Source organism: Balaenoptera musculus, chromosome 11, assembly GCF_009873245.2.
Source record: "Balaenoptera musculus isolate JJ_BM4_2016_0621 chromosome 11, mBalMus1.pri.v3, whole genome shotgun sequence".
NCBI classification, from domain to species: Eukaryota; Metazoa; Chordata; class Mammalia; order Artiodactyla; family Balaenopteridae; genus Balaenoptera; species Balaenoptera musculus.
In genome coordinates this window covers 63,180,246-63,203,724 of record NC_045795.1, presented here as the reverse complement: position 1 = coordinate 63,203,724, position 23,479 = coordinate 63,180,246, and the positions used below count along the sequence as shown (strand labels likewise).

The following is a 23,479-nucleotide window of genomic DNA, read 5'->3' as shown; positions in this document are numbered from 1 at the left end:
AGCTAGGGCCCTCACTACACTACCTGCTCCCTGGAACACGACTCAGTCCCTGGCCCTCAGCCCCCAGGGGTCACAGGCTAGGCATCATATAGACAGAGGTCCCTCAGAGAAATAGGCATCAGAGACCAGTGTGCCTTCAGGGCATCTCAGAAAGTGAGTGAGAAACCAGATGGACAAGGAAGATCCTTCCAGGGTGTCAAGCTTGGTTTCAACTTTGGTCATCCCAACCCATTACTCCACGGCTCTGAGCCTGCTAGCAGGAGGAGAGAAGAGCCTAAACACGTCAGACTTGGGGGCATTCTGGGATGCAGACAGGAAAGTGAGGTAGAGTATCTAAGGCCGGACTCCCTCCTTCTGGTCTCCCTAAGGATGGTCAGGTGAGTCAACACCTTGTCCTGACTCTTCCTCACGAAGAAGGCATCCCACCCGCACTCCCATCTCCTCTGATGTTTACCTCTTTTTCTAAGATGTCTTAGTATCAGTGACCTTGATTTAGGTTTTCCATCTGCCCCAAGAGGTTGGTAAGGACAGTGGGATTAAACGAATTTCACAAAGTAGGAAGTCGAGACCCTGCCTCCTCTCACCTCTGCAAAGAAGGCCTTGAGCTGGTCCAGGTGCTGGAAGATGCTAGGTGAGTTAGTGTCCAGACGTGCCAGGCGTTGGGCTGCTTCCTCAGCTGAAAGCCGAGCCGGATGTGGCTCCTGTGGGCAAGTGGCCGGTCAGGACTGTGGCCAGGGCATCCCTGACCACTGTCTTCCAAGCTGGCCTTACCTTCAGCAGCTGACAGGGAGTCTGCCCGAAGTTGCTGATAATGCCCTCCAGAGCCTTCCGTTCCCGCTCATCTGCTACTTGGTCCAGGTCCACGGCCCCTGAGCATCAGACAGGAAGGGCAGGGCAGTCAGGACTCCCTCTGTGCCCACCGCATTCATCCCTCCTCTGTGCCCGGGCTCCCACTTGAGTCCAGGACACTGCTCACCCTCATAGGTGCAGTAATAGAAGACATTGAGGGCCTCCTCTGCAGCTGGCCCCCGCTGCTTGTAGCCAAAGATGAGGTCGATCCACTCGTGCAGGTGGGTGGACACATATTCTGACTCCTGGGGGCGGGGAGGAGGCAGTCAGTCCAGGAACGGCTGAGCCCCCCCACCAACCCTGGCTGCCCGCCTGTCTGCGTGTGCTCATCTCACCAGAGCCCGGCGGTGCTGCTGGATGAAGTCCTCAGGAGAGCTGGCCCAGGGGGGCAGCACCACGTCACCTACCTTCTCGTTGGTCAGCTGCAGGCAGCCCAGGTCAAAGCCTGGCACAGAAGACTGGGTCAGCTGTCTCTCTGCGCCATCTTCACCTGCTCCCTGGCCACCCGCCCCAACCTGTGCTCTCCATCCCCACACCTCCCGCCCCCACGCCAGCTCCTACCGTTCTGGTTCTCCAGGAAATCAGGGAAGTAGAAGAACTCTGGGATGAGCTCCTTCACGTCGGCTGGGCTCTCCAGGCGGGCCTGCCAGGCTGCTGCCACTGAGTGGAACTGCCGGTCAGAGCAGTCAAAGCTGGGGAGGGGCACGGGCCAAAGTGAGGTGGAGAGAAGGGAGACAGCGGGGGAGAAGGTGTGGCCGCAGGAAAGCAGGGAGCCAGAGGGTCCAGGATGCCTGGAAGACCCGCCTCTTCCCTTCATCCACCCTGCCCTGCCCTGCCCCATCTGCCTGCCCCTCCGCACCGGCCACTCTGCAGCTGGACGTGCAGGGAGGTGAAGGGTTCCACGCGGATGAGGTAGTGCATCACGCCTGCTGCGTTGGAATAGTGGGTGCCATAGTGGAATTTGTCAATGGTGCCCGCTGGGTCCTCGAAGCTCTCATACCTAGAGCCACAGTTGGGGGGATTCAGCAGAAGCCCTCCTCTTGTCCATCCCAACCCCCGAGCCCAGCCTTGCTCAGGCACTCACTTCTCTCTCACAAGCTGGGCATGCTTGGGATTCACCACACCGATGGGCTTGGACAGGTCCCGGAAGACGACTGGGTTGCTGAGGTCCAACGTTGGGGACACATAGTCCTGTAGGACCCAGGGGAACTGGCCGCCCACCCGGGCAGGAGCTGCATGAGGGTCCTGATGGCCTACCTGCCCTGCCCTCACCCTCACCCTCAAGAAGACGCGCGGAGCCCACAGGTGGGGACGCACCACGTGGAGGGGCTGCAGGGGAGCAGGAGGGACTGTCTGGGACAGGATTCCCTTCAGGGAGAACAGAGGCCAGGCCTCAGGCAGCACCCGCCCAGGACCAAGCTCAGGGCTCGGCCCACCATCAGTACCCACACTTGGGTGAACCAGGGCTGGCAGACCAGAGGAGTGGGGGAGGTGGGGAGCAGGCCCTCACCACAGGGTACTGAGACAAGTCATTGTAGGTCCGCCCCGCTATGGTGTTGAGCTGCATCAGGTACTCGAAGTTGGAGATCTCACGCTGTACCCATTTCTGAGGGGCAGGGGCAAGAGGTGAGCCAGCTGGGCTGCCAGCCCTCTTCCCAACCACAGGGCCCTGACCTCACCCGATCCTCACACTCCAGGGCTCTCACCTGGGTAAGGCCTGAGGCGCGCAGCATCTCCTGGGGGGAGCGGCTGCTCAGGTAGCCTTGGGTAGGGGGTCGCAGGCGCAGGAGCCACGAGTACACCTGGTTCCGTACCTGGGTGTGAGGCGGGATGGGGCAGGGTTGGGGCCTGGGGGCCTGGCACGGAGATGAGGCCGTGGCCCCACCCATCTTGCAGGGGAAGTTGAGGAAGTAGTTGGCCTGATCAATGAAGAAGAGCTCAAGCGCCGAACGGCGCAGGTTGAAACGCCGCAGGTGGACCTCGCGGAGCTGGGCCAGTGGGCGCCGGAAGTCATGGCCAATGCCTGTGGGGACGGACAGCGAGTGCAGGAGTCACTCGCCCTGGCCCCACCGGACCCCAGCCAGCCCTGCTGTCCCTCCGACCCGTTCCATCAGAACACACCCTCCTCGGTTTCCACACGCTCAGCGCTGCCGTCGTAGAAATACACGTGCTGTGTGGTGACCTCCAGCAGCCCTGGGACCACAGCCACCACTGTGACCAGCTGGCACTCAGCTGACAGCACCAGCTTCTCGTGCTGCTCATCCAGTTCTGCGGCCTCCAACCTGGGGGCCAGCACCCACTTTAGGCAACAGACTCTGGGATCCCCTTTCTGACAAGCCCAAGGACCACACTCTCAGAGTGTCACCAAGTCATGAGGTACACAGCTCATGACTCCCAGAGGAGGAAGAGGAGCTGCCCAGGGTCCAGACTGACCGCAGTCCCCGCCCCGAAACCTGGGCCTCTGAATGTCTTGCCAGGACACCAAGCCCCGTCCCCAGCTTCCCTCACTCAGCCCCTGCCTGCTCCCATGGGCCCCCATCCTAGTCTGGTTTGTGTTTCTCAGTCCTGCTCTGGGGTGCCGAGCCATGAAAGAGCAACTACCCATCCTGTTATAGCTCTGCCCAATACCCCCACCTGATTTTGGACCATCCCTTTCAGCAGGAGGGGAAATAGACTCCGGAGTCAATCCCACTGCCGGCCAGCACACACTGGAGCAGACCCGTTGTCCCCATCAAGCAGCTCTTTCCCAGCCCCACTCACGCGGTCTCCAGCGCAGCCAGCTCATCCTCACCCAGCTGGTCTTCCTGCAGCTCCTCGGGTAGGTTGCTGACTTTGGCCTCTTTGGTCACTGCTAGAGGCAGTGAGGCCTCCTCTGTGGGTGTCAGGGGGGCCTCACCTGCAATAGGCCCAAGGGTGCTCAGCCAGAGATAGACAAGACAGGGCGCACGAGGTTGGGTGGACCCAGCTCAGCACACCCTCTCACCCAGGTTGTCGCGTAGGGCACTGGCTTCCAGGTGAGGGTTGAAGTGATGGTTGGGCACCAGCTTCAGACGCATGCGCGAGTATGTCTCGGCACTGGAGAGCTTCCACCGGGGGGTGGGCGGGTCCCTACAGATATGTCCCCAGTGATGGTCATGGGCAGGCGGGCAGAAGGCTGTAGACCTCTGGCTTCCTCCCAGGCTTCACCCCCGAAGGCACCCTCCTGGCTCCTCCCTCCCAAGCCCCACCCCACCCGGACTCCACCCCGAGCCCCGCCCACCTCAGGGCCCAGGCCCCACAGGGGCTAGAGAGCTGACGCCACAGCGCCCCCCAGTGCAGCAGGGCGGTTGAGTGCTGCGCTGCCTGCTGCTTCAGGGCCGCTGTGTACCGCAGCCCTTCCAAGCGCGCCCGCCGCTGTGCAGGTTCCAGCACCAGCTCCTGAGGAGTGGGGGGGTGGGTAGGTGGAGGAATGGGTGAGTCCCACTGGCTGCTTCATGTGCTGTCCCTGTTTCTCCACTCCATCCCATCAGCCGTCCTCTGGGCCCACGTGTGGAGCAGCTCCCCGCCCCCTGCCTCGGGTCGCACACCTGGAAGGCCCGACGACCGCGTGCCCGCTCCCGCTGGCGCCGCTGCCCACTGCTCATGAGCATGTCGTAGCAGGCATTCCAGAAGCCTGACATGAGGTCGTGGCTCTTAGCGTAGGTGTCCATTTCGAACTGCGACATGGTGGGCTGCACCTGGAAGATGGGACAGGGAGAGGAGACCGGTGCTCGACGTGGGTCCCCAGCTCCCACTTCTCTGCCCGTGCCCCCAGCTCCAGGCACCTGCTTGTCGATGAAGTGACGCCATTCGGGGGTGGCACAAAAGGCCTGGAAGTCCTCGAAGAAGGTGGGGCTGCCGTTGGTGGGAGGCAGGGAAGGCAGCCCCCACTGCAGCCCCAGTGGCCCGTAGGCACGGTTCAGCAGTGTGCGCACCAGCGGTACCAGCCATGAGCAGCGCTCTGCAGCAGCAGCTGCAGATGGGGGCTCCCCGTCCCCGGTGGGGGTCTCTGAGGGTGGCGTGTTCAGCGCCCGCGCCAGCACCGCCTCCAGCTTGGAGAGCACATAGCAAGCCTCCTCCCGGCGCATGGGCACTGCAGTCTGCAGCAGTGCGTGCAGCTTCACATAGGCCTGGGCGTGCAGCTGTGGACCGAAGGGGTGGAGGTGTCACCAGCTACTCCCGGAGTTCCCTATACCCACCACACACCCTCCCCTCACACCCACCCTGTGCTCACCTGTGGGTCCTCCAGCAGAATGTAGCCAAGCACAAGGCGCAGGCCGATCTGTGCCATCTCTCGGAGATCTGCTGTGCCATTGGCCAGGTGCAGCCAGGCCCCCAGGCGATCAAGCAGGCTGCACACACCTTCAAAGAGCTGCCACACACCATATATTCCAGGCGGCCATCACCAGAGGAGGCCAAAAGCCCATGGGGCAAGAGCAAGGTAAGGTTTGGGCTGGAGGCCAGGGAGGGTGTGTACATACAGATAAACCTACGCTCACAGATACCGGAGCTGATGCACCCATGACGGCACACGTGTACTCATCCACCTCCCAGACCAGATGCCCTCAGGTGCGTGAGAACATTGAGCACGTGCCCCTCTGAGCTGTCATACCTTCTCACTCCACAGCTCCTGGTTACCGTGGCCCTCGGCACACAGGAAGTCCTGCAGCAGGCGCAGCAGCCAAAGCGCCTGCTGGGTGAGGCTGGCTAGGACCCCAAGGGGGGCCTCTTTGATGTCGGTCAGGGCTGACTCCAGCATCATCTCCAGGAGGCTGGAGGGGGGCGAGGGACCCAGGTGTCTACCTGACCGCCTTCTTGGCCCCAGGTTTCCCCGAGGCTCTTCCCCCTCCTGAGTCACCCCCTCACCTGCGCTTGATGCAGTCTGGTGGGCGCACAAGTGTGGCCGAGGCCCCCAGCTGGGTGAGCACGGAGAAGACCTGGCCGCGCTCCCGCCAGGCAGCCTCGTCACTGCCATCCACTCCCCGCCAAGTCACCGAGAACAGCACATTGGTGAGCAGGTTACAAAGCTCCTCCTCACAGGTTTGCTGCGGACACAGTGGGTGTGTGGGGTGCAGGCTGTGGAGGGAGGCAATCACTGCCCCACTACCATCCCTGTTCAGCACGTCCACCCACCCACTAGTAGGGACAGCAGGAAGCCAAGCCTTTGACCAACAGCCGAGCCAGGCTGGTGCTAAAGGCCTAAACAGATGGTGTGGGCCTCAGCCACTGCCCGAGTTCCAGGGAGGATCCTGGGATTCCAGGACTCCTAAGGGGAGATGAGGCAGTTCACACGGTTACCTCACAGTCCTCACAGGCCTCACGGACTGTCCTAGAATTCTCTGGAAGAATGCCATAGAATAAGCAGACGCCGATCCCCAGATCCAGAAGCATAAGGCAGGACCCTTAGAGCAATGCTGCCCATGGGCCCTGTGAAGTCCCTGCCTCACAGGCTCTCGAGGGCCTTCTGAAGCCTGGTTAGTGCCCCCAACTCTGTCTCAGCATGACTTGCCCTGTTCCAGAATACCCCCCACCCCCCAGGGAACACACCGCAGATAAAAGCTACGAGGCGGCAGTGCCAGACCCGATGGCGGTTGTAGCCCTGATGTCAAACAGGGCAACACCTTTGGAAAAGCTACGCTGCCTGCCCTGTGTCCCAGAGGTGCCCTCCCTTGGTGCCGTACAGTGGTAGACGGTGGGCCCGCCTCACCTGAGGGTTGCTTGTATTAGAGGTGTCATCCCCACTGATGGTGGGCTCTGGCAGGCTGCCATCCTCCAGCACATTGGAGAGACTGGAGCTGTGGCGGCCCTGGGCAATAGGGAAGGACCGGGGCCCATCCAGCGGGGAAGGTGTGCCAGGCTGGCTGGCTGGAGTGAGAGTCCCACTGCCACTGCCACCGCCAGCAGTATTGCCTGAACTCACACTGGCCCGTTCCATGCCCAGCTCAAAGGGTGCAGAGAATGGGGAAAGAGCCTGGTAAAAGGCGTCAGGGTCAGGGCAGGGGACCTCTGCGGGCAGGAAGACGTCCGAAGGCTCAGGTGACTCAGTGGGTGGCCTGTGTAAGGCTGGCTCCGGGGAGGTGGGTGGCTCGGGGGTAAACGGCAGGGGACTGCCAGCTGTGACGGCTTCCAGGACAAACAGCCGGGTCAGCACATCCTGCCAGCCGGCCTGTTGGGCCAGCAGCCGCACTACATCTGGCTGTCCGTAGATGAGGTGGAAGAGCTGCCGGGCCAGGGCACAGCAAGTGAGGGACTCATCCGACAGCCTGCCCCAGCCCCTCCTCCTGGGGCCTTTGCATGGGAGGCCTCCAGAGACCCCTTGTCACAGGCAAAGTCCTCAGGGTAGAAGCCCCTCCCAACCCCCAACAAAGCTTTCACTTCCCACTCACCTGACGACAGATGTCTAAGCGGATGCTGAGGTCAGCCTGGAGGGACAGCTGCACCACAGCCAATAGATCTGAGAGGTTCAGGCAATCTGGGAAAATGGCCAGAAAAGGCCTGAGGGACTGACCCCAGAGGGAGACTGTGCTCCTCTGCTGGCTCAGCCTTGGTCCCTTGGTACCAACACCTTCCCTATCCCCACCTGCCCTGGTTCCTGGATCCACATCACCCCTCTACCTGGCCTGCCTCTTGGCCCCAACCAGGTTGTACCTGCCCCCAGGAACAGCTTGAAGAGGCCCTGGCAGAGCTGGGGGGAAACGGCCCCCTCTGGAAGGCAGGCAACGAGACCCTGGAGGCCACACTCTCGTAGCCGGAGCCGCTGGCGGCTGCGCTCAGGTAAGCGCTCATTCTGCTGCAGTCTGCGCAGGATCTGTGTAGGGGTCATCATCATGGGGAAAGAGTTACTGTAGGAGGGTGAGTCACCACGCAGGTGTGTGGCTCCAAGAGAGGCCTGCAAAGGCAGCTTCACCCACCAGCCTAAGGCCTTCTACACCTCTCTGGACTCAGGCGGGGGCTCCCGTGAATTAGGATGCCAGGGTCAGGAGTGAGCTGAGTGTACCTTGCAGACTCGGTCGGGCAGCAAGGGCATGGGCCTTGGCCGCACCAGCAGTGCCAGCAGCACCTCAAGGTTCCCTGGCTCCAGCAGGAAGACAGCCAAAGACTCCTGTGCTGGGGAGCCCTGCAGCAGTGCCAGCAGCAGGTCCAGCGCACCCAGCACCTGGGGATACAAAGTCTCACACTGAGCCGGCCACCCCCCAACCCTGAACGTGGTCCGCACTCCACCCCTCCCCCTAGCCTCACCCTCGCCAACCTCCAGCCTACCTGGCCATCATCACCCGCAGCCGCCAGAAAGTTCAGCACCACCTGCAGGTCATCAGTGGAAGAGCTCCGCACCAGAAACTCCCGCGCCAGGCCCAGGAGTGAAGTCTGCACTGTGCGCAGGTCATCAGCCGCTAGGGGGCGCTCCCGCTGTAGGCTGGGCAGGTCCCAGCAGAAACATGCACCCAGGGCCAGGAGAACACAGGGGCATGGAGGGGAGAACAGGGCAAGAGGGAAGGTGAGCTGGGGGACTGAACAGACCTGCCCCCAAGGCCAGAAGCTGCAGTGTCAGCACCCCACCCCATCTGCCCCCACCAGCCTCACCTGTAGTGAGCGCGCAGAGCATCGAGGATGAACTGGACCCCGTACTTCTTCCGCAGCTTCTGTCTATGCTCACGGACTATGCTAGACACGTACTGGATGTGGCCTAAGTGGGAATCGGCAGAGGGCTCAGGCTACCTGGCTGAGCCGGGTCCCTTCCATCCTCCAAGACAGCGGTCATGCCCCTGCCAGACCTCCCTGCCCACCTCCACCCCCCACCAGGAGAGGGTCATGGTCCCCTCAGACGCCTCAGGGCAGATATGTCCCCTCAGATCACCCACAGGGCTATAGCTTCTCAGAACCTCCACCAACATCCTGCCTGGCGGCACCCCCTCACCCAAGTCCCCACACCTACCCAGGCGCACAGCAAAGTCGCTAAGGGTCCAGAGGTGAAAGTTGAAGAGCAAATGCTGGTAGAGCAGGTACAGGAGGGGCCCACTGCCCTCGGCTGCCACCTGCTCCATCAGAAGCTGGGCAGACATGAGCACATTCATGTCCATGGCCCAGCTGGGGACCTGGGGGAGGGTAGAGGAGCTGGGGTGAGATATCAGGCCCTGCCCGCCCACTCTCAGGCCTCCCAGTTTCCACCCTGCCCTGCACAGGCAGATGGACACAAGCATCCTGTCTGCTCAAAACGCTTCGGTGGCTCCCTGCCACCTCTGAAGTGCAAGCTCCCAGCCTGCTGTGCAGGTGCCCTGCTGTGCTGCTACTTCCCCCAGACCCTGTTAGCCAAACCCTGCCCGGCCTTTCAAGGCCCTGCTCAAATGCCATCTCTCCCAGGAGGCCCTTCCTGACTGATGGCGTCAGGCTCCCCTTCTTGGTCCCTCCAATCAGTCCCCTTAGTCAGACAGGGCAGTCCCCTCCCCGCCTGCCCCAGCAGGCCCCACCTTGCGCAGGAGGGCCCCAATGATGGCAGGCCCCTGGCACTGCACCAGGCTCTCCTGGTTCACAGCATGGCCCTGTAGGAAGTTCCGCAGCATCAGCAGAAAGGCAGCCACTGCATTCCTCTCCATTCGCTCCTCTACCGCCACCAGGAAGGGAACAGATGTACGTCAAAGGCCTGCCAGTGGCCACAGAGACCTCAAGCAGTCCAGCCCCCCGACCATGCCAAGATCTCCTCCCCCCAGTTCAGGAACCAGGGACACTTACCTGAGGACTTGCCTAGTGGGAGAAGCAGTCCCTGGGTGGTGTTGTGGCCAGAGGTCAGTTCAGGCCCCACAAGGTCATGTGTTTCTGCTGGACCTGCCTCGGCTTCTTGGGGCTGTGTAGCCACTCGTTCCAGCAGGGGCAGCAGGGCACCCATGCCTCCCACGCAATTCACCACATCCTGCGGGTGGGGGCCACCATGAGAGGGCAGCACCCAGCCATCTCCTGCCCCACTCCATCCCAGCAGACCCTCCAGCCTGGAAATCTGGGTCTCCTCAAGACCTCCCAGGGCACGGTGCCACTCCCCAGCCCACCCTGTACACATGTGCCCATGCTCATGCTTCCTGCACACACTGCTCACGTGAGCACACACCTTCACGTCCCACGTCTCCACCCTGTGGCCTGTCAGGCGGCCATCCAGCCCGTGGCCAGGGGACAGGTCCAGGCAGATGTTGTTCTTACAGGCCTGGGGACAGGGGGTGAGCAGGCAGCAGGGCTCAGTGGAGGAGGTGGCGGGAGACAGAGGGTGGGAGGCAGGGGGAGGGAGCGGGATTAAGCCAACTGCCCACTCCCCCAATACCTGAGGTGAGTAATGGAGGAGCAGCTTGGTGCCAAGTTCATGCAGTTCACCCTCAGGCTTGAAGGGTGCTGTCTCATTGGGCCCTAGGGGGTGGGCAGGGGGGCTTCAGACCTGGCTGGGCTTCTGGCCAAACCCCACCCACAGCCTGCCTCTCCTCTGCCTGATCAGAGGACAGACCCCCCCCAGGGACACCTTCCCCCCGCCAAACCCCTCGTTTCTGGCCTGGGCACTTGTTGAGACCCAACCAGTTGGGTCCTGGGGCAACGCGGTAGGGGCTGGGGCAGGGCACGGGGACGGCGCTGCATACCCAGGGTGCACAGGACCCGCAGGGCTGCCGCCTGCAGGGCTTCATGGAAGATGGCCACAGCCCCCAGCTCGCCCTCCAGGGATGTGGGGCTGCCCCACCGAGTGTCCTGTGTGCCTGCGAGGGTGGAGCTGATGCTGCCCTCCTGCAGGGGGGCCACCAGCCCGGACCCCCAGCCAAGCCCTGTGGTGGCCGGGACTGACAGGGAGCGGGTGAGGGAGGGGTGAGTGTGAGCCAGGGCAGCGGGGACGGGTGGCACAGGCAGGCCCGTGGTGGTGGTCGTTGTGCGGTGCCCAGCAGAGCCGATACAGCAGGAGGAGAAAGGCTGCGGGGCCAGGGTTGGGGGAGTGGTCAGGTCACAGCAGAGCCTGGGGTTCCACCTGCATCCAGTTCCTCGGTGACCCCCAAGGCTGCACAGGCCCCAGAGGCTGAGGCCTGTGGGGTGGGAGAGGGGGGACACGGGGCTCCAGGCCCCACCCTGTCGAAGTGCCCCCAGCTGCCCAAGCCTCCCCAAACCCTGCCTGGCACACCTCACTAAGGGAGGGGCAGCGAAGGGGTGCCGTCTTCACCAGATGGCCGTCTTTGTAGACATGCACCAGGTTCTGGCTGAAGGGCCGGCGCCCGGGCACATGGACAATGGCCACACAGTGCTAGAACAGAAGCCACAACATCAGGTCACAGGTTGGGACGTGGTGTCCCCTCCACCTCCCTGGGCCACATGAGGACGGAGGCTCACCCAGGCAGAGTCGGCAAAGGACACTTCAGGCAAGCTCATGGTCAAGTACTCCTTCCGGGTGCACACGGCCACCACCAGGGTCCCAGCCGCCGTGAAGAAGGCTTCAAACCCTGAGCCGCTGCTGGTGAAGAAGCTGGGGGCAGGCCAAGCCAGTTATGCCCGCTGGCTCTCCTGCTCACCCTGGCACCGCGCCCTGGTCCCTAGCAGTCACCCACCTGTACAGTTGCTTTCGCTGGAGCGGCCGGGTGGGGGCCGGGGCAGGTGTTACAGCCGTGGGGTGCAGACACAGCCAGGCATGGAAGGTGAAGCCAGGTCCTGGCCATCGCTGCACGGGGGGTACCATGATACCCGCCATGCTGGGCGTGAGGTCAAAGTAGCACAGGGCTCGTGCCGGGCCCCGGTGCCGGGCCATGCCTGAGAGCGCGCGGATGATGGCACCTGCGTGTCGGGCATCCCCAGCCTCAGCTCCACCCGGCCCTGAGTCCAGCCCTGGCGGGGGACGAAGCAAGCGACGCAGCTCCAAGGGCCTTAGTGACACGTGGCCCAGTGCTTGCAGCAGCGCCAGCAGCTGCTCCTGGCAGCGGGCCCCCAGGGCTACCCCCTCGCTGAGCGTCTCCAACAAGCAGCCCACCAGACCGGCCTGGACACACGTGGCACGGCTGGCAGGGCAGCTGTCACAGAGCCACCAGAGGCGCTGTGCTAGGAAGAGCCGCAGCTCAGCTGTGGGCAGTGCTGGCAGCCACCGCATTAGCACCAGCACCGGCTGCTCATTGCGGATTGGTGGTGGCGGACACGTGCTGTGGTTGCCCTCCACAGCCTGCGGGTGGAGAGAATGTGATAGTTCCCGGGCAACTGGCATGGAACAGGCCACCCTACCAACAGTGGGACTTCCTGTCTCAGTTTACTTGCCTACAGCATGGGAACACAACGTGTGCTACCCCATCCAGCTCACAGGTTGTGTTTGAGGCTCAGGAAAGCCAGAGGTGCTCAGACAACCATCGCTACCAACAATAACCCTTGGCTTTCGGTCTGGCTGGGCCTAAACCCCAACTGCCTATTCCTAGAATCATCCTGGGGCTTGCTAACATGCAGCAGCTTCTGGGCCCCATGCAGCTCAGAATCCTCACCCCAGTGACCCTGACACACAGGGTCAGGCCCCAGGTCACACATAGTCAACATGGTCCCCTAAGGTGGAGGAGAGCTCACCTTCTGTGGTAGCCCTGACTCAGTCCTGGCTGCCCTTGGGACCCTGCCCCCAAGCCCTTGCCCTCACCATGTTGAGCAGCTCTTGCAACAGTCGATGGGTGGGGGACCGTGACTCTGCAGAACCTCTTGCAGGTGAGGGTAGCCGATGCGCTCCTTAAACACCTCCTGTGCAGGGATGCGTGGGAAAAGAGTGTGTATGTGGGCCCCAGGGCGTACTCACACCACCCCACGGGAACCCTGGAAGAGGCATCACCTTTCAGGGCCCCCTTGCCTGGCTCTGCCTCTGGGTCACAGCGCTGGCAGAGGAACAGGTCTACCTCGGAAGGCTGCAGATGGTGGTCAGCCACAAGCATCCTTCCGCCCTCCAGCTCTGAGCCAGGAGAGCCAGCTCCCAGGACTCACTAATGACTATGCTCGCCCAGGGGACTGAGCCGTACCCCAGAGGGCAGGATGGTCACCTCCCCAGCTCACTTGCTCTGACAGCCATCAGCCAGGCCTGTTCTAGAGACAACTGGTCAATTTAACTCCCATCCCACACCCCGACTACAGCAGGACCGCAGCATCCTCACCTTGGCGGAGGGGGAGCCGCTCATGATGCAGGTCAACACTCTGACTACGTGGACTGCAATGGCGTCTGTGTCCTGGTCCAGTACCTTGGGGTGGGGAGGGGCAGTCAGGAGAGGCAGGTGCCAGGACGTCGCAGCTGGCGGCACCCTGCAGTAAAAGGGGTGCAGGGACAGGAACAGATGCCCCAAGGCAAGTAGCTGAGTTGGCTTGGGGCCCTGGGAGTGTGGCAACCCTGTCTGGGCCATATAGTGCTAGAACAGAAGCCACCAGGCCCTCTGCCTTTGCCCAAACTGCCATGACCCTCACCCTGACCTTGGGGCCCTCTCTGAGCAGCTTGGCAAGGCCCACTCTGACAGAGAAGCCGGGGAAGAAACCAAGGCTGGGAAGGGCCTCACTGGGATACAGGGACAGATCACCAGTGAACCCTTTGGCCACAGCCCTCTGCCCTCTACTGTCCAGTGGGCTTATGGGCCCCGGTCTCCACCCATCCCCACCCAAGCTAAACATACGTGCAGGCAGGCTGGCAAGTGCCCCATCACCCATGATGATTGACAGGGGGTTGGGGAATTTAGGGACAATCAATCACAGGATGTTAGAACCAGAAGAACCTTCGAGACCTTTAAGTCCTACCCTGCCCCTTTCCCCTAGATCCAGGTGGGGATACTGAGGCTCACCCTGGCTGAACCCAACAGCCAGAGGTATGCTACTCCTTTACCCTGCCCTACCGAGGGGCTGAGAGGTCAGGAGGGCTTGGAGAGTTTGTCAGCAGGTGCCAGGCTGTATTTTGGCTCCATGGGGCCCTTGGTCCCAGCTCTGCCTGACTCCGCAAGGGACCTCAGGCAATCTTTTCCCTCCGCCAGGCCTCAGTTTCCTCATCTGTAAAAAGCAGGGGTCTCACTGGCCTTGCCTGCTTTGTAGATGAATGGACATGCAGGTTCTCAGAAAACAGCCAAGTGCAATAGACACACAGGGCTGCTTCATGAGGACAAAGCCAGGGCGGGGCTCTGGAGGTGGGGGCCCAGTTGTTGAGCCACCAGAGAGAGGGTGCCCCATGCAGAGCCCCTGACACCCCGCAGCCTCCTACAGCCCCCATGCAAGGTGAGGCAGGGAGCACGTCATGAGGGCATGAGAGGATAGGGAACTCCCAGTGACCTGCTTAAGGCAGGTGCAAGGATCCAAGCAAAGAAGTGGCCCCATGTGGGGGACCTCTTTCTCTGTGAGTGACCACAGCCAAATCCCTGAGTATCTGGCCTCTTGTTTCCCCTTCTGTGCAATGGGGGTGGGGTGGTTGAGTATCGAAGGTTCCTTCCAGGTTGGCATAGCCAAACCCCAGCTCCCAAGACTAACACAAGCCAGGGAACAGATCACAACTGCGCCATTTCCTAGGATTGGGATTTGGAAGGTAGGTGAGACAGCATGGGGGACCCAGCCCCGTCGCTAGGCTATACCAGGCCTGGCATGTATCTGCTCGTTCCCCCTGCATAGTGCAGAAAGGCTCAAAGAGGGAGCCCCGGGGGGTGGGTGCCCAGGGACGTGGGTGCCTGAGCTGGTCAGCCCCAGGGTGGTACCTTCTGGACATCGGGCTCGGTCAGTAACCAGGTAGCCAGGTCACTGTCCCCCTCAGGGGGCGCCCGGGCCTGCAGGTACAGCTGTCGGGGGGGAGGCACAAAGTGGAGGAGGCAGAGGAGAGAGAAGATGGGGGAAGGGTGGGATTAGAGCAGGACCTGGAGCAGTTGCCAGGGCTCCACCCCATAGGGAAGGATGCGCCCTGAGCCCCAGGCCGAGCGCCCCACCAGGCACTAGGGAAGAGGAGGGGAGCTGAGCCACCCATACCCTGCCCAGAGGGACAGAGCCGGGGGCAGATAAGTGGGCAGGGATAGGCACTGCATCCAAAACAGCTGAGCCTTCCTCCTGCCCCTACGTCTGGGGTTGGGGAAAAGGGAAACAAGGGGCCAGGGCAGCTCCCGTCCTTCTACAACACCCTCTTCACGTGGGGTCCAGAGCCATCCTGAGCCCCAGGCCCTCCCACTGAAGTGCAAGCCATCCCACCAGCCCAAGTTTGCTCATCAGCAGCTCGGCATCCACACGTGGTGCCCCCCAGCCTCTGGGGTCCAGGCCCCCCCACCCCGGCCTGGGCCCCGCCCACCTTGCTGTTCTGGATGAGGCGAATAAGGTGTTCAAAGCAATTGTTGCTGAGGAAGGTGGCCTGCAGCACTGGCCGGTCCTCACATGCCAGCATCATGGGGATGGCGTCTGTGGAGAGGTCAAGGGTCAGCCCTGCCCAAGCCTGTCTCAGCAGCGCCTCTGGTCAGCCTTAAACCTTCTTCCCATGCTGCCCAGGCCAGCCTTTCCATCATCACTAGGGCCTTCCCTTGCTAGTGCCACCTCCCCAAGAGCCCAAGAGGCTATACCCACCGAGCATGCTGACCCGTAGGGTGATGAGGGCCTCTTCGGGGTCCAGGCTTGGCCCGGCCGGCCAGTCGGCATTAAGGACATGGAAGTAGCCCTCAAGCAGGGCTCGGAGCTCTGGCCCCCGGGAGGGTGTGCGGCTGGCGTGCAGGACATGTACCACACCCACCAGTGCCTCCAGTGCCAGCGGCACTAGGCGGGGGTCCTGGGCTGGCCCGTGGCCCCAGCCCCGCACCACGTTCAGCAGGCCCTGAACAGTGCCAGCGCTCACAGCCTTCTGCCCGTTCTCCTGCAGGTGTGGGCAGAGACGGGCAATGGGCCAAAGGGCTCACCCAGCAGAGAGACCCTGAGACAGCCACCCTCGGGCCCCCAGGCTCCTCCCAGCCTACCTTCCCTCCTGCAAGGACAGCACCAAAGAGGTGGATGAGACGCAGCAGGAGCACAGGAGGCAAGTGATCCGCATCCTGCAGGCTCTCTGGATGGGGGGTGGGGAGCAAGACAATGTCACAAAGCTTACAGGGCTGGGTCCAGGGGACCACACAAGAGGTGGGTGCCCTGGGGTGGCAGGGGGGGGCTGGTCAAGGAACAGGGCTGGGAGGGCCCAATCTGAGGGAGAAGACAGGTTCTGTGCTGGGAGTCTAAAATGTCATGACTCTATGCTAGGAGATCTGAGGAGGACACAGCCCTTCATTGGGGAGCTTTAGGGGGTATGGCCCTGCCCTGAGGCCTAGCCAGCTCCCTGGAAAATTAAGCCCCAAAATGAGGACCCCAGGGTGAGCACCCCCCATTGCACTTCCCCATGGCAACCCAGGGTTTAGTTTCTTAGATGCAAGTCTCCTGGTCCCTCTGCCCTGTGATGGTTGGAGCATCCCGTGAACCGGCTCTGGGGACCCTGCCGTATCTACCATACAGATGCTCCACACACCATCCCCCTACACCCCCACTGGGGACTTCTAGGGGCTTTCACAGCGTCATATCTGGGAGGCCCACCTGGCCCTGCTCCAGTAAAGCTGGACAGGATGCCAGGACACGAACTGAAACCCAGAGAGCAGAAAGGACCAGCCCTGGGTCACATGAGTGTGTGGGCGTTGGAGGGGGGGAATGCAGAGCTGCCCTGATACCAGTGGGATGCGGTGGGGGGCCTCCCGTGGGACAGGGCTTTCAAGGTGAGGCCTGATAATGCAGTTGGCCTGGGAAGGGAAAGGAAACAGTATGGGCAAAGACCAAAGGTGGGATAACTAGTTGGATTCTAGGAATGAGAGGACAGGACCATGGCTGGAGAGCGGAGAGCAGAGAGCAAACAGGGCTGGAAAGGAAGGCTGTGGAGAGGATTGGATTCTGAGGGTGTCAGGCCCCCACTGAGGAATTTACAGTAGGGGAAACAAAATCCAGTGTGTTTTAAGAAGAGTACTCAGGCTGTGGGAGAACAGAGGCAGGGAGCTTCCCAGGGGCATCTCCCCTCTTGGAGCTGTCGCTCCCGTTCCAAACCCAGGCCCGCAGCTCCCTGGTGCATCCCAGAAACACTGAGATATTTCCTAGGCCACCACCTTCCCAAACCTGGCCTGTCCCTGTCCAGACAGCATCCTGCCATGAGCCCATCTGAAATCCTGTCCAGTGTCCTCCAATGAGAGGAGAGAGGACACTCAGGAGCAGAAGGTGCCCAGGGAGAACAGGTGGCCAGAGATGTTCTGGGGGGTCAGCTTCCCTGGGAGTATGGGAGCAGGAAGGGGAGACACCTAATGTAGACACTGTCTTGTGGAGGAGAGGAGACTGGGTGGAGCTACAGGGACAAAGAGACTGGACCAGGGAGTTTTAAGATGGTCCAGATCAGAGTGGGGTACAAGCAATGGGGGGGGGGGGTTCCCAAGAGACAGGAGAGAAGGGGGAAGGGAAATCGACTCCCCCCGAAAAGAAATTACTCATTTTGTGCAGACATGCCCTTCCTCTCCTCTCTGCCCCTAAACTCCTACTTGCCTTTGGAAGCCCACTCAAATTCCCATGGTTCTCCCAGCCCTGAGTGCAGCCACAAGTGGGTCCTATCCTGCATATGCAATGGGGAACCAAAGGACGGGGCTCATGTTTGGGGGCGGGGCCAGGCAGGCCGGGGGTGGGGCCTGACCTCGGAAGAAGGTGCTGAATCCACAGGGCAAAGCCGCAGGAGGGAACTTGTACTTGCTCTTCTCCTTGGAGCTGATGACTTCCCTGGCAGGTGGGGACAGGGTGGGCAGGGGCCGAGGTGAGGCCAGTACTTCACTCCTCCTGCGTCATCCTCCCCATAGCAGCCTGCACACCGGCCCCTCCCACCTCCGCACCTTAGCCAGTGCGGCCACCCCCATCCTGTGGCCACCCCCATCCTGTCCCGGGCCTCCTCTGGGTCCTCTGCCTGCGGGCCGCCTCTCACCCACTGTGCTGGCGCCGCCAGGTCTGGTAGGGGTCGAAGAGGCCCTCACAGAGGAGCAGGGCATGCAGGGCTACGTTTTCCAGCTGGGACTCACGGCCCTTCTCCGGTGGTGGGGGTTCTTTCAGCTGTAGGCATGAAGAGAGGGTGAAGGGGGGTTAGCTGGGCCGTGGCTACCACCTGCCAACCCCCAGGGGTGGCCAACCCCTACCACCTGCCAACCTCACCTTGGCCACCAAGCGGGTCAGCAATGCCAGCACCCGGGGCACCAGCACCTGGCCCCAGCCTGCCTCTACATTCTCCGGGTTCCTGGGAAGTGAATGATGGGAGAGGTCCCGGTGACAAGCCAGTCCCCACCCCGGCCCAGAAGTGCACATTCTCTCACCGTGGAGAAGACAACAGGGACCCACCTGCAGAGGATGACGAAGAGCTTGAGCAGCAGCAGGACTTGCTCCAGGTCCCCCTCGTCTAGCTGCTCGGCCAGCACGTGCAGCACATCCCGAGGTAGCAGCGGCACCTCCGCACCTGCCTCCTCCGGCCTGCAGGGAGCGGGGTCACTAGGTGCCGAGCACCCCTCAGTCTCCCGCCCTCCATGTAGCTCCAGCCTCACCTGCGTGGCTCCAGAGAGGACAGTGAGATGCTCTTCTCGAAGGTACCCACAAAGGCCTTCAGCCACTGCTGCAGATAGCCCAGGTCCTTCTGCAGGCAAAGGAGTTCGGGGGAACAGTGGTGGGGGCAGAAGGGGCGCAGTGGACAGGGGAGGGACAAGGGGATGTGGACAGAGGTGGAAAGTGAATGGGGGTACACAGAGATTGCAGGCAGAGCAGTGGGGGTGGAGAAAGGGAGGGATGGGTGGGGGAGGAGGACAGGAAGTGGAAGGTCAACATCAGAGGACTGCCTTACATATTGACCACTCTCTCAGGGCCCCCATCTGCTTTTCTCAGCCTCCCAGTCTCCTCTCCCACTTCCTGAACCTCTGGGGACCCAGGCAAGCCTGACACAGGCAGGGGAGGGACTTAAGTGTATACATGCCTAGGGCATGGCTGTGGCCCACAGGGGTGCTGGGGCTAAAGGTCTCCCACTCACCAGCCTCCCTGAACCCAAGCTACGGGCTGGGCTCTCGCCTGCCACCTTCTCCCAACTCAGCAGCCACCACCCCCAGGAAACCTTCCTTGACTGTATATTCCCAGGCTATGTGCACCATCGACCAAGCAGACCCACGCACACACACATCCCCCACATGTTACAGGCAAAATGCCCTGCCTCACCCTGGGAACCTCCGCCCACACCCTGGCTGGTTACCTGGACCCCAGGCCCCAGAGCTGGTTCCATGGGTAAGAGGGACTGCGGCTGAGCCCAAGTTTGGGCGCCACTAGCCAGGGAAACTTTGGTGTGAACGGGAAACGTCCCCTCCCACCCTGGCCCCCGGGGCAGGAAGCGCAAAGTCACGGTGGGGGAAGGGGGCCGCTTCCTCCCGGCAGACCGCAGGGATGTGGGAGGGCCTGGGGCACCCAGGGCCCAGCAAGAGAAGCTGTGAAGGACCCAGCCTAGCACCTGGGGTGGGGCCTGCAGCACAGAGGGGTGGGGGTCACATTGCCCTGGGTGGAGCTTGTGGACAGAAACTAGTTCTACAGGCAAGACGTCCAGGAGAACTCCGGGATAGGAGTCAGGGCAAGCCTATCCAGGGACAGGTTGTGGTCCCTGCTACTATAGTGCCCTTCATTCAAGGCACCCACAGCTCCCTGACCTGGGTCTAAGGCCTCAGGCCCGGGCAATGATGTTGAAGGACTCATCCATACCTCTGCCCCACCCTCCTCCTGCGTCCAGGCTCCCCATCTGGCCCTGCTGGTCTCTTTGCTCCAGGGACACAGGTAAGCCCTGGACTAGCCCTAATCTGTTCTAACCTCTAAGCCCTCCCAAGGCATGGAGTGGGTGGTGGCCTGGACCTGAGCTCCTCCTTCCATCCCTCCTCCTTCTCTCCTTCCACACCATCCCTATCTGGAGCACCCACCCTAACCAGCAGGGCCCAGAAGGCAATTTTCTTTCCCAGGGGCAGGGGGGAAGGACAGGTACTATACTGAACATGTAGGGGCAAGGGACACATCACAGACAACACCCTGAGACTGCTCCCCAGGTGCCACGGACCTCAGATCAAGGACCTCCAGAACTACCTTTGCATGGACGGCTAATTTTTTGCCACCTGTGGGCCCCAGACCACAGGGCCAGGGGCTGAATGGGCCCCAGGGAAGGGGCCTGACCCCAGCAGACTGGGCCAGGCCCCCCAAAAAACCTAGACAGAGCAGCCCTCCACCCTGTGGTTGGACACCTTCCTTGTACATTTTGTCACAGGGCCAAGGCCCAGGCAATTCAGAGAGGGGCTGGGGCCACCAAGGTGCAGGCCCACACCACTGTGACGTTTTGCCTGTCAGTTACCTTTGGCGACCTCTCCACCCTCTGCCGCTGGCAGCCTCCCTGCTCACCTACCTCTGTCTATACCTCTCCTCTCCACAAACCAGCAAGGACACCAACATGCCCAACCCTGAAAACACCAGAGCAGGCCAGGGCTCTTAGACCATTTCTTTTGAACTCTACCCACTGCAAATGGGAAAACGGGGGGCCCCAGAGGGGATGCCTCATCCACTAGCAAGTTGCAGCTGAACCTTTGTTCTAGGCCAGGATCACTCATGGTGGCTAGAGCCAGTCAGCCCAAGCTGACCACATGACCCACGACCCTGCCTCAATGACCCCACACATCCCTCCTTACCTTCAAAATTGTCCCAACACCATCCTCCCTTCTTCTAGCCCCAAACCACCCCCCAGTCAAAGCCACAGTCTCTCCCACCCAAACCTGGAGTCCTTCTTGCCCACTGCAGCTCTGCTGAGCACCTGTAAGCCCACATTTGACCATGTCCTCCCTCCCTGACCCAAAGATAAAAGGCTTAATTGCTAAGCCAGGCATTCTGGGCCCCTAGTCCAACCAGGGACTGCTTCTCCAGCCTCTCTGCCCTTCCACATCTGTGATTCACATTCTCCTGTGCAGGCCTCTGATCTCCCCGTGCCCCACTGCCATCTGTGACTTGGGCTTTTGGTACTTAAGCAGGAAACTCCCACCCTCCTCATGGCCATCACCTGGATCGGCCCTCCCAGACCTGACGGGCCCCTCAAACTCTGCACACCCCTGCTTTTCTGTCCCTAGAACCACACCCTCAGCCTGTCCAGTCCTGCAAACTTCCAGCAGGTCCAGGCTGGGCTGGGTTCAGGTCTGAGGCAATCAAGGCAGCAGCCTTTGTGGGTTCTGGAGGGGCAGGAGGGGTCTCTAAAGCGCAGTAGTAGGCAGGGGTAGGGGTAACTGCCGGTCTTGACTCTGGGGGTCTCACCTCTTCTCCCCGGGAAGCCTCGGCCTGGCTCTGACCTGGGCCCGGTGGCTTGAGGCTGCAGTGCTGGGGCGTGAGGGAGTCCCTGCAGGCACCGGGGCTGGGAGGCAGGGCAGAGCAGGGACCTCGGGCCTGGAGGCAGTGCTGCATGCCGAAGGGTCCAGAGCCGGCGAGGGGCGGCGGGGCTGCTCAGGATCCCCCGCTCCTCTCAGAGCTCTGCCTCGCTGGCTCCTCCTTCCCTTTCCAGCTCTGAACAGGAACAGTGGGCCAGCCCAGTCCCCACCCCAACCCCACAGGCCAGGGTCCCAACCCTGCCCCTCCCATGAAGGCAGGTCAGGAGCAGTCACACTCCTCCCAGGGCCTTGCAGCAGGGGAGAAAGCTGTGGGTATGGGGATCTCAGAGTCACCCCTGAAGGGACCCCAGTCTATGCCCAACCAGCCCTGAGGACACTCAGTGCTGGAGGAGGGGAGCTCCCACGGGTTGGTTAGGTCCTGGGTGAGCATGGAACTGCCACTTCCTCAGAACTCTGAGGTAACCCCGGAGGGCTGAGGGCAGGCGGCTGAGGCGTGGATGGGTGGGTGGGGCTGTCTTTCAGAGGGACAGGGACCACTGAGCTCCTGACACCGTGCTGCCTGAGACCTGCGTGCCTTACCCCGAGCCTGTAATCAGGCCTGGCTTGCCCTGTGTCTCAGGGACCAGATCTTGCTCCGAATCCCCCATCCCCAAAGTTCCTTAAACAGTACCCAGCGCCCCCAGTACCCGTCAGTTACCACTACTGTCTGAGCAGCCGGTCAGCCACCCTGCCACAGGCCCAGGGCACATCCACAGCCTCCCCCCGACATCCGAAGCCCCCCCACGGGTAGTGCCCACCTCATCTCCAGCCTCACATGCCATATTCACTGGCCGCCCCACTGGATATTACTCACTGTCCCCACCGCCACAAGTCTGCATGTGCTTTGCTCTCCGTGTTTCCTCTGCTTAAATGTACCCCCATCAGAGCCAGCACCTTCCCCAAGAGGCAGCCCTGTCTGGTACTTCAGGGGTGCCAAATTGAATGTGGTTGAGGGCAAGGGTTCTGGAGTCCAGACCTGATTCTTACACTTGGTAGCTTACTAAATATTAATCTCTCAAAAGGGAACCGTCATACATTGTCGGTGAGAATGTAAATTGGTACGCCCACTATGGAGAACAGTATGGAGGTTCCTTAAAAAACTAAAAATAGAGCTACCATGTGGTCCAGCAATCCCACTCCTGGACGTATATCCGGAGAAAACCATACTTTGAAAAGATACATGCACCCCAATGTTCATGTATCATGAACAGCACTATTTACAATAGCCAAGACATGGAAGCAACCTAAATGTCCATCAACAGATGAATGCATAAAGATGTGGTACATATACACAGTGGAATATTACTCAGCCATAAAAAGAATGAAATAATGCCATTTGCGGCAACATCGATGGACCTAGAGATGATCATACTAAGTCAGAGAACAACAAATATCATATGTTATCACTTATATGTGGAATCTAAAAATGATACAAATGAACTTATTTACAAAACAGAAACAGACTCACAGACTTAGAAAACAAACTTATGGTTACCAACGGGGAAGGGTGGGGGGGAGGGATAAATTAGGACATTGGGATTAACATATACACGCTACTATATATAAAATAGATAATCAACAAGGACCTACTGTATAGCACAGGGAACTCTACTCAATACTCTGTAATAATCTATATGAGAAAAGAATCTGAAAAAGAACAGATATATGTATAACTAAATCACTGCTGTACAACTGAAACTAACACAAATTGTAAATCAACTATATTCTGATATAAAATAAAAACGAAAAAAACAAAACAAACGATTAATCTCTCTGTTTCAGCTGCCTCTTTAAAACCATCTCTTTGCTTAACAGGTAAAGGCTCTCCAACCACACCCACCAGCATGTGGTAAGGTGAATGGGAGCTCCACTCCCATATTCAGGGGCTCTGCCTTCCCAAGCCCTTGGCATTCCAGGGCAACACTCATCTTCTCCCCACCCACCTCCATGAGTGACAGATGAGTGGCAGACCTTGGTTCACTGGCAGAGCCAGGGTCCCATGGGCCACTCCCCAGCTGGCTGTCCCAGGCAGGTGGAATGGGAGGATCTTCATGGACCCCAGGTTAGCGCTAGAAGTAGGGTAGGGAGAAAAGACTGAAGCTCCATAGTGGTGACTCTTCCCAGTCAGAGCTGCCTAGGTGGTAGTGAGCACCCCATCTCCTGGAACAGGCAAGCAGAAATGGGATAGGGTGGGGTGGGGC

At 60.8% G+C, this 23,479-nt stretch overlaps 1 protein-coding gene across 1 annotated transcript in view; it reads right to left on the bottom strand.

Moving 5' to 3' along the window:
* NBEAL2 (neurobeachin like 2) overlaps window positions 1–23,479 on the bottom strand; it is a 30,790-nt gene that overhangs the window by 2,764 nt on the left and 4,547 nt on the right. The window contains 45 exon segments of the mRNA XM_036868424.1: window positions 585–701; window positions 772–869; window positions 977–1,094; window positions 1,185–1,294; window positions 1,411–1,541; window positions 1,709–1,849; window positions 1,934–2,058; window positions 2,360–2,455; window positions 2,556–2,872; window positions 2,971–3,131; window positions 3,610–3,745; window positions 3,833–3,957; window positions 4,109–4,266; window positions 4,416–4,565; window positions 4,653–5,009; window positions 5,102–5,239; window positions 5,480–5,639; window positions 5,734–5,912; window positions 6,575–7,087; window positions 7,254–7,339; window positions 7,516–7,675; window positions 7,865–8,023; window positions 8,128–8,281; window positions 8,449–8,551; window positions 8,801–8,960; window positions 9,333–9,466; window positions 9,595–9,772; window positions 9,965–10,057; window positions 10,172–10,254; window positions 10,479–10,800; window positions 11,006–11,125; window positions 11,212–11,344; window positions 11,427–12,028; window positions 12,485–12,516; window positions 12,519–12,582; window positions 12,987–13,070; window positions 14,553–14,633; window positions 15,131–15,237; window positions 15,400–15,682; window positions 15,783–15,868; window positions 17,513–17,595; window positions 17,795–17,919; window positions 18,019–18,100; window positions 18,202–18,330; window positions 18,402–18,490. Coding sequence (XP_036724319.1) covers window positions 585–701; window positions 772–869; window positions 977–1,094; window positions 1,185–1,294; window positions 1,411–1,541; window positions 1,709–1,849; window positions 1,934–2,058; window positions 2,360–2,455; window positions 2,556–2,872; window positions 2,971–3,131; window positions 3,610–3,745; window positions 3,833–3,957; window positions 4,109–4,266; window positions 4,416–4,565; window positions 4,653–5,009; window positions 5,102–5,239; window positions 5,480–5,639; window positions 5,734–5,912; window positions 6,575–7,087; window positions 7,254–7,339; window positions 7,516–7,675; window positions 7,865–8,023; window positions 8,128–8,281; window positions 8,449–8,551; window positions 8,801–8,960; window positions 9,333–9,466; window positions 9,595–9,772; window positions 9,965–10,057; window positions 10,172–10,254; window positions 10,479–10,800; window positions 11,006–11,125; window positions 11,212–11,344; window positions 11,427–12,028; window positions 12,485–12,516; window positions 12,519–12,582; window positions 12,987–13,070; window positions 14,553–14,633; window positions 15,131–15,237; window positions 15,400–15,682; window positions 15,783–15,868; window positions 17,513–17,595; window positions 17,795–17,919; window positions 18,019–18,100; window positions 18,202–18,330; window positions 18,402–18,490 — 7,062 coding nt within the window.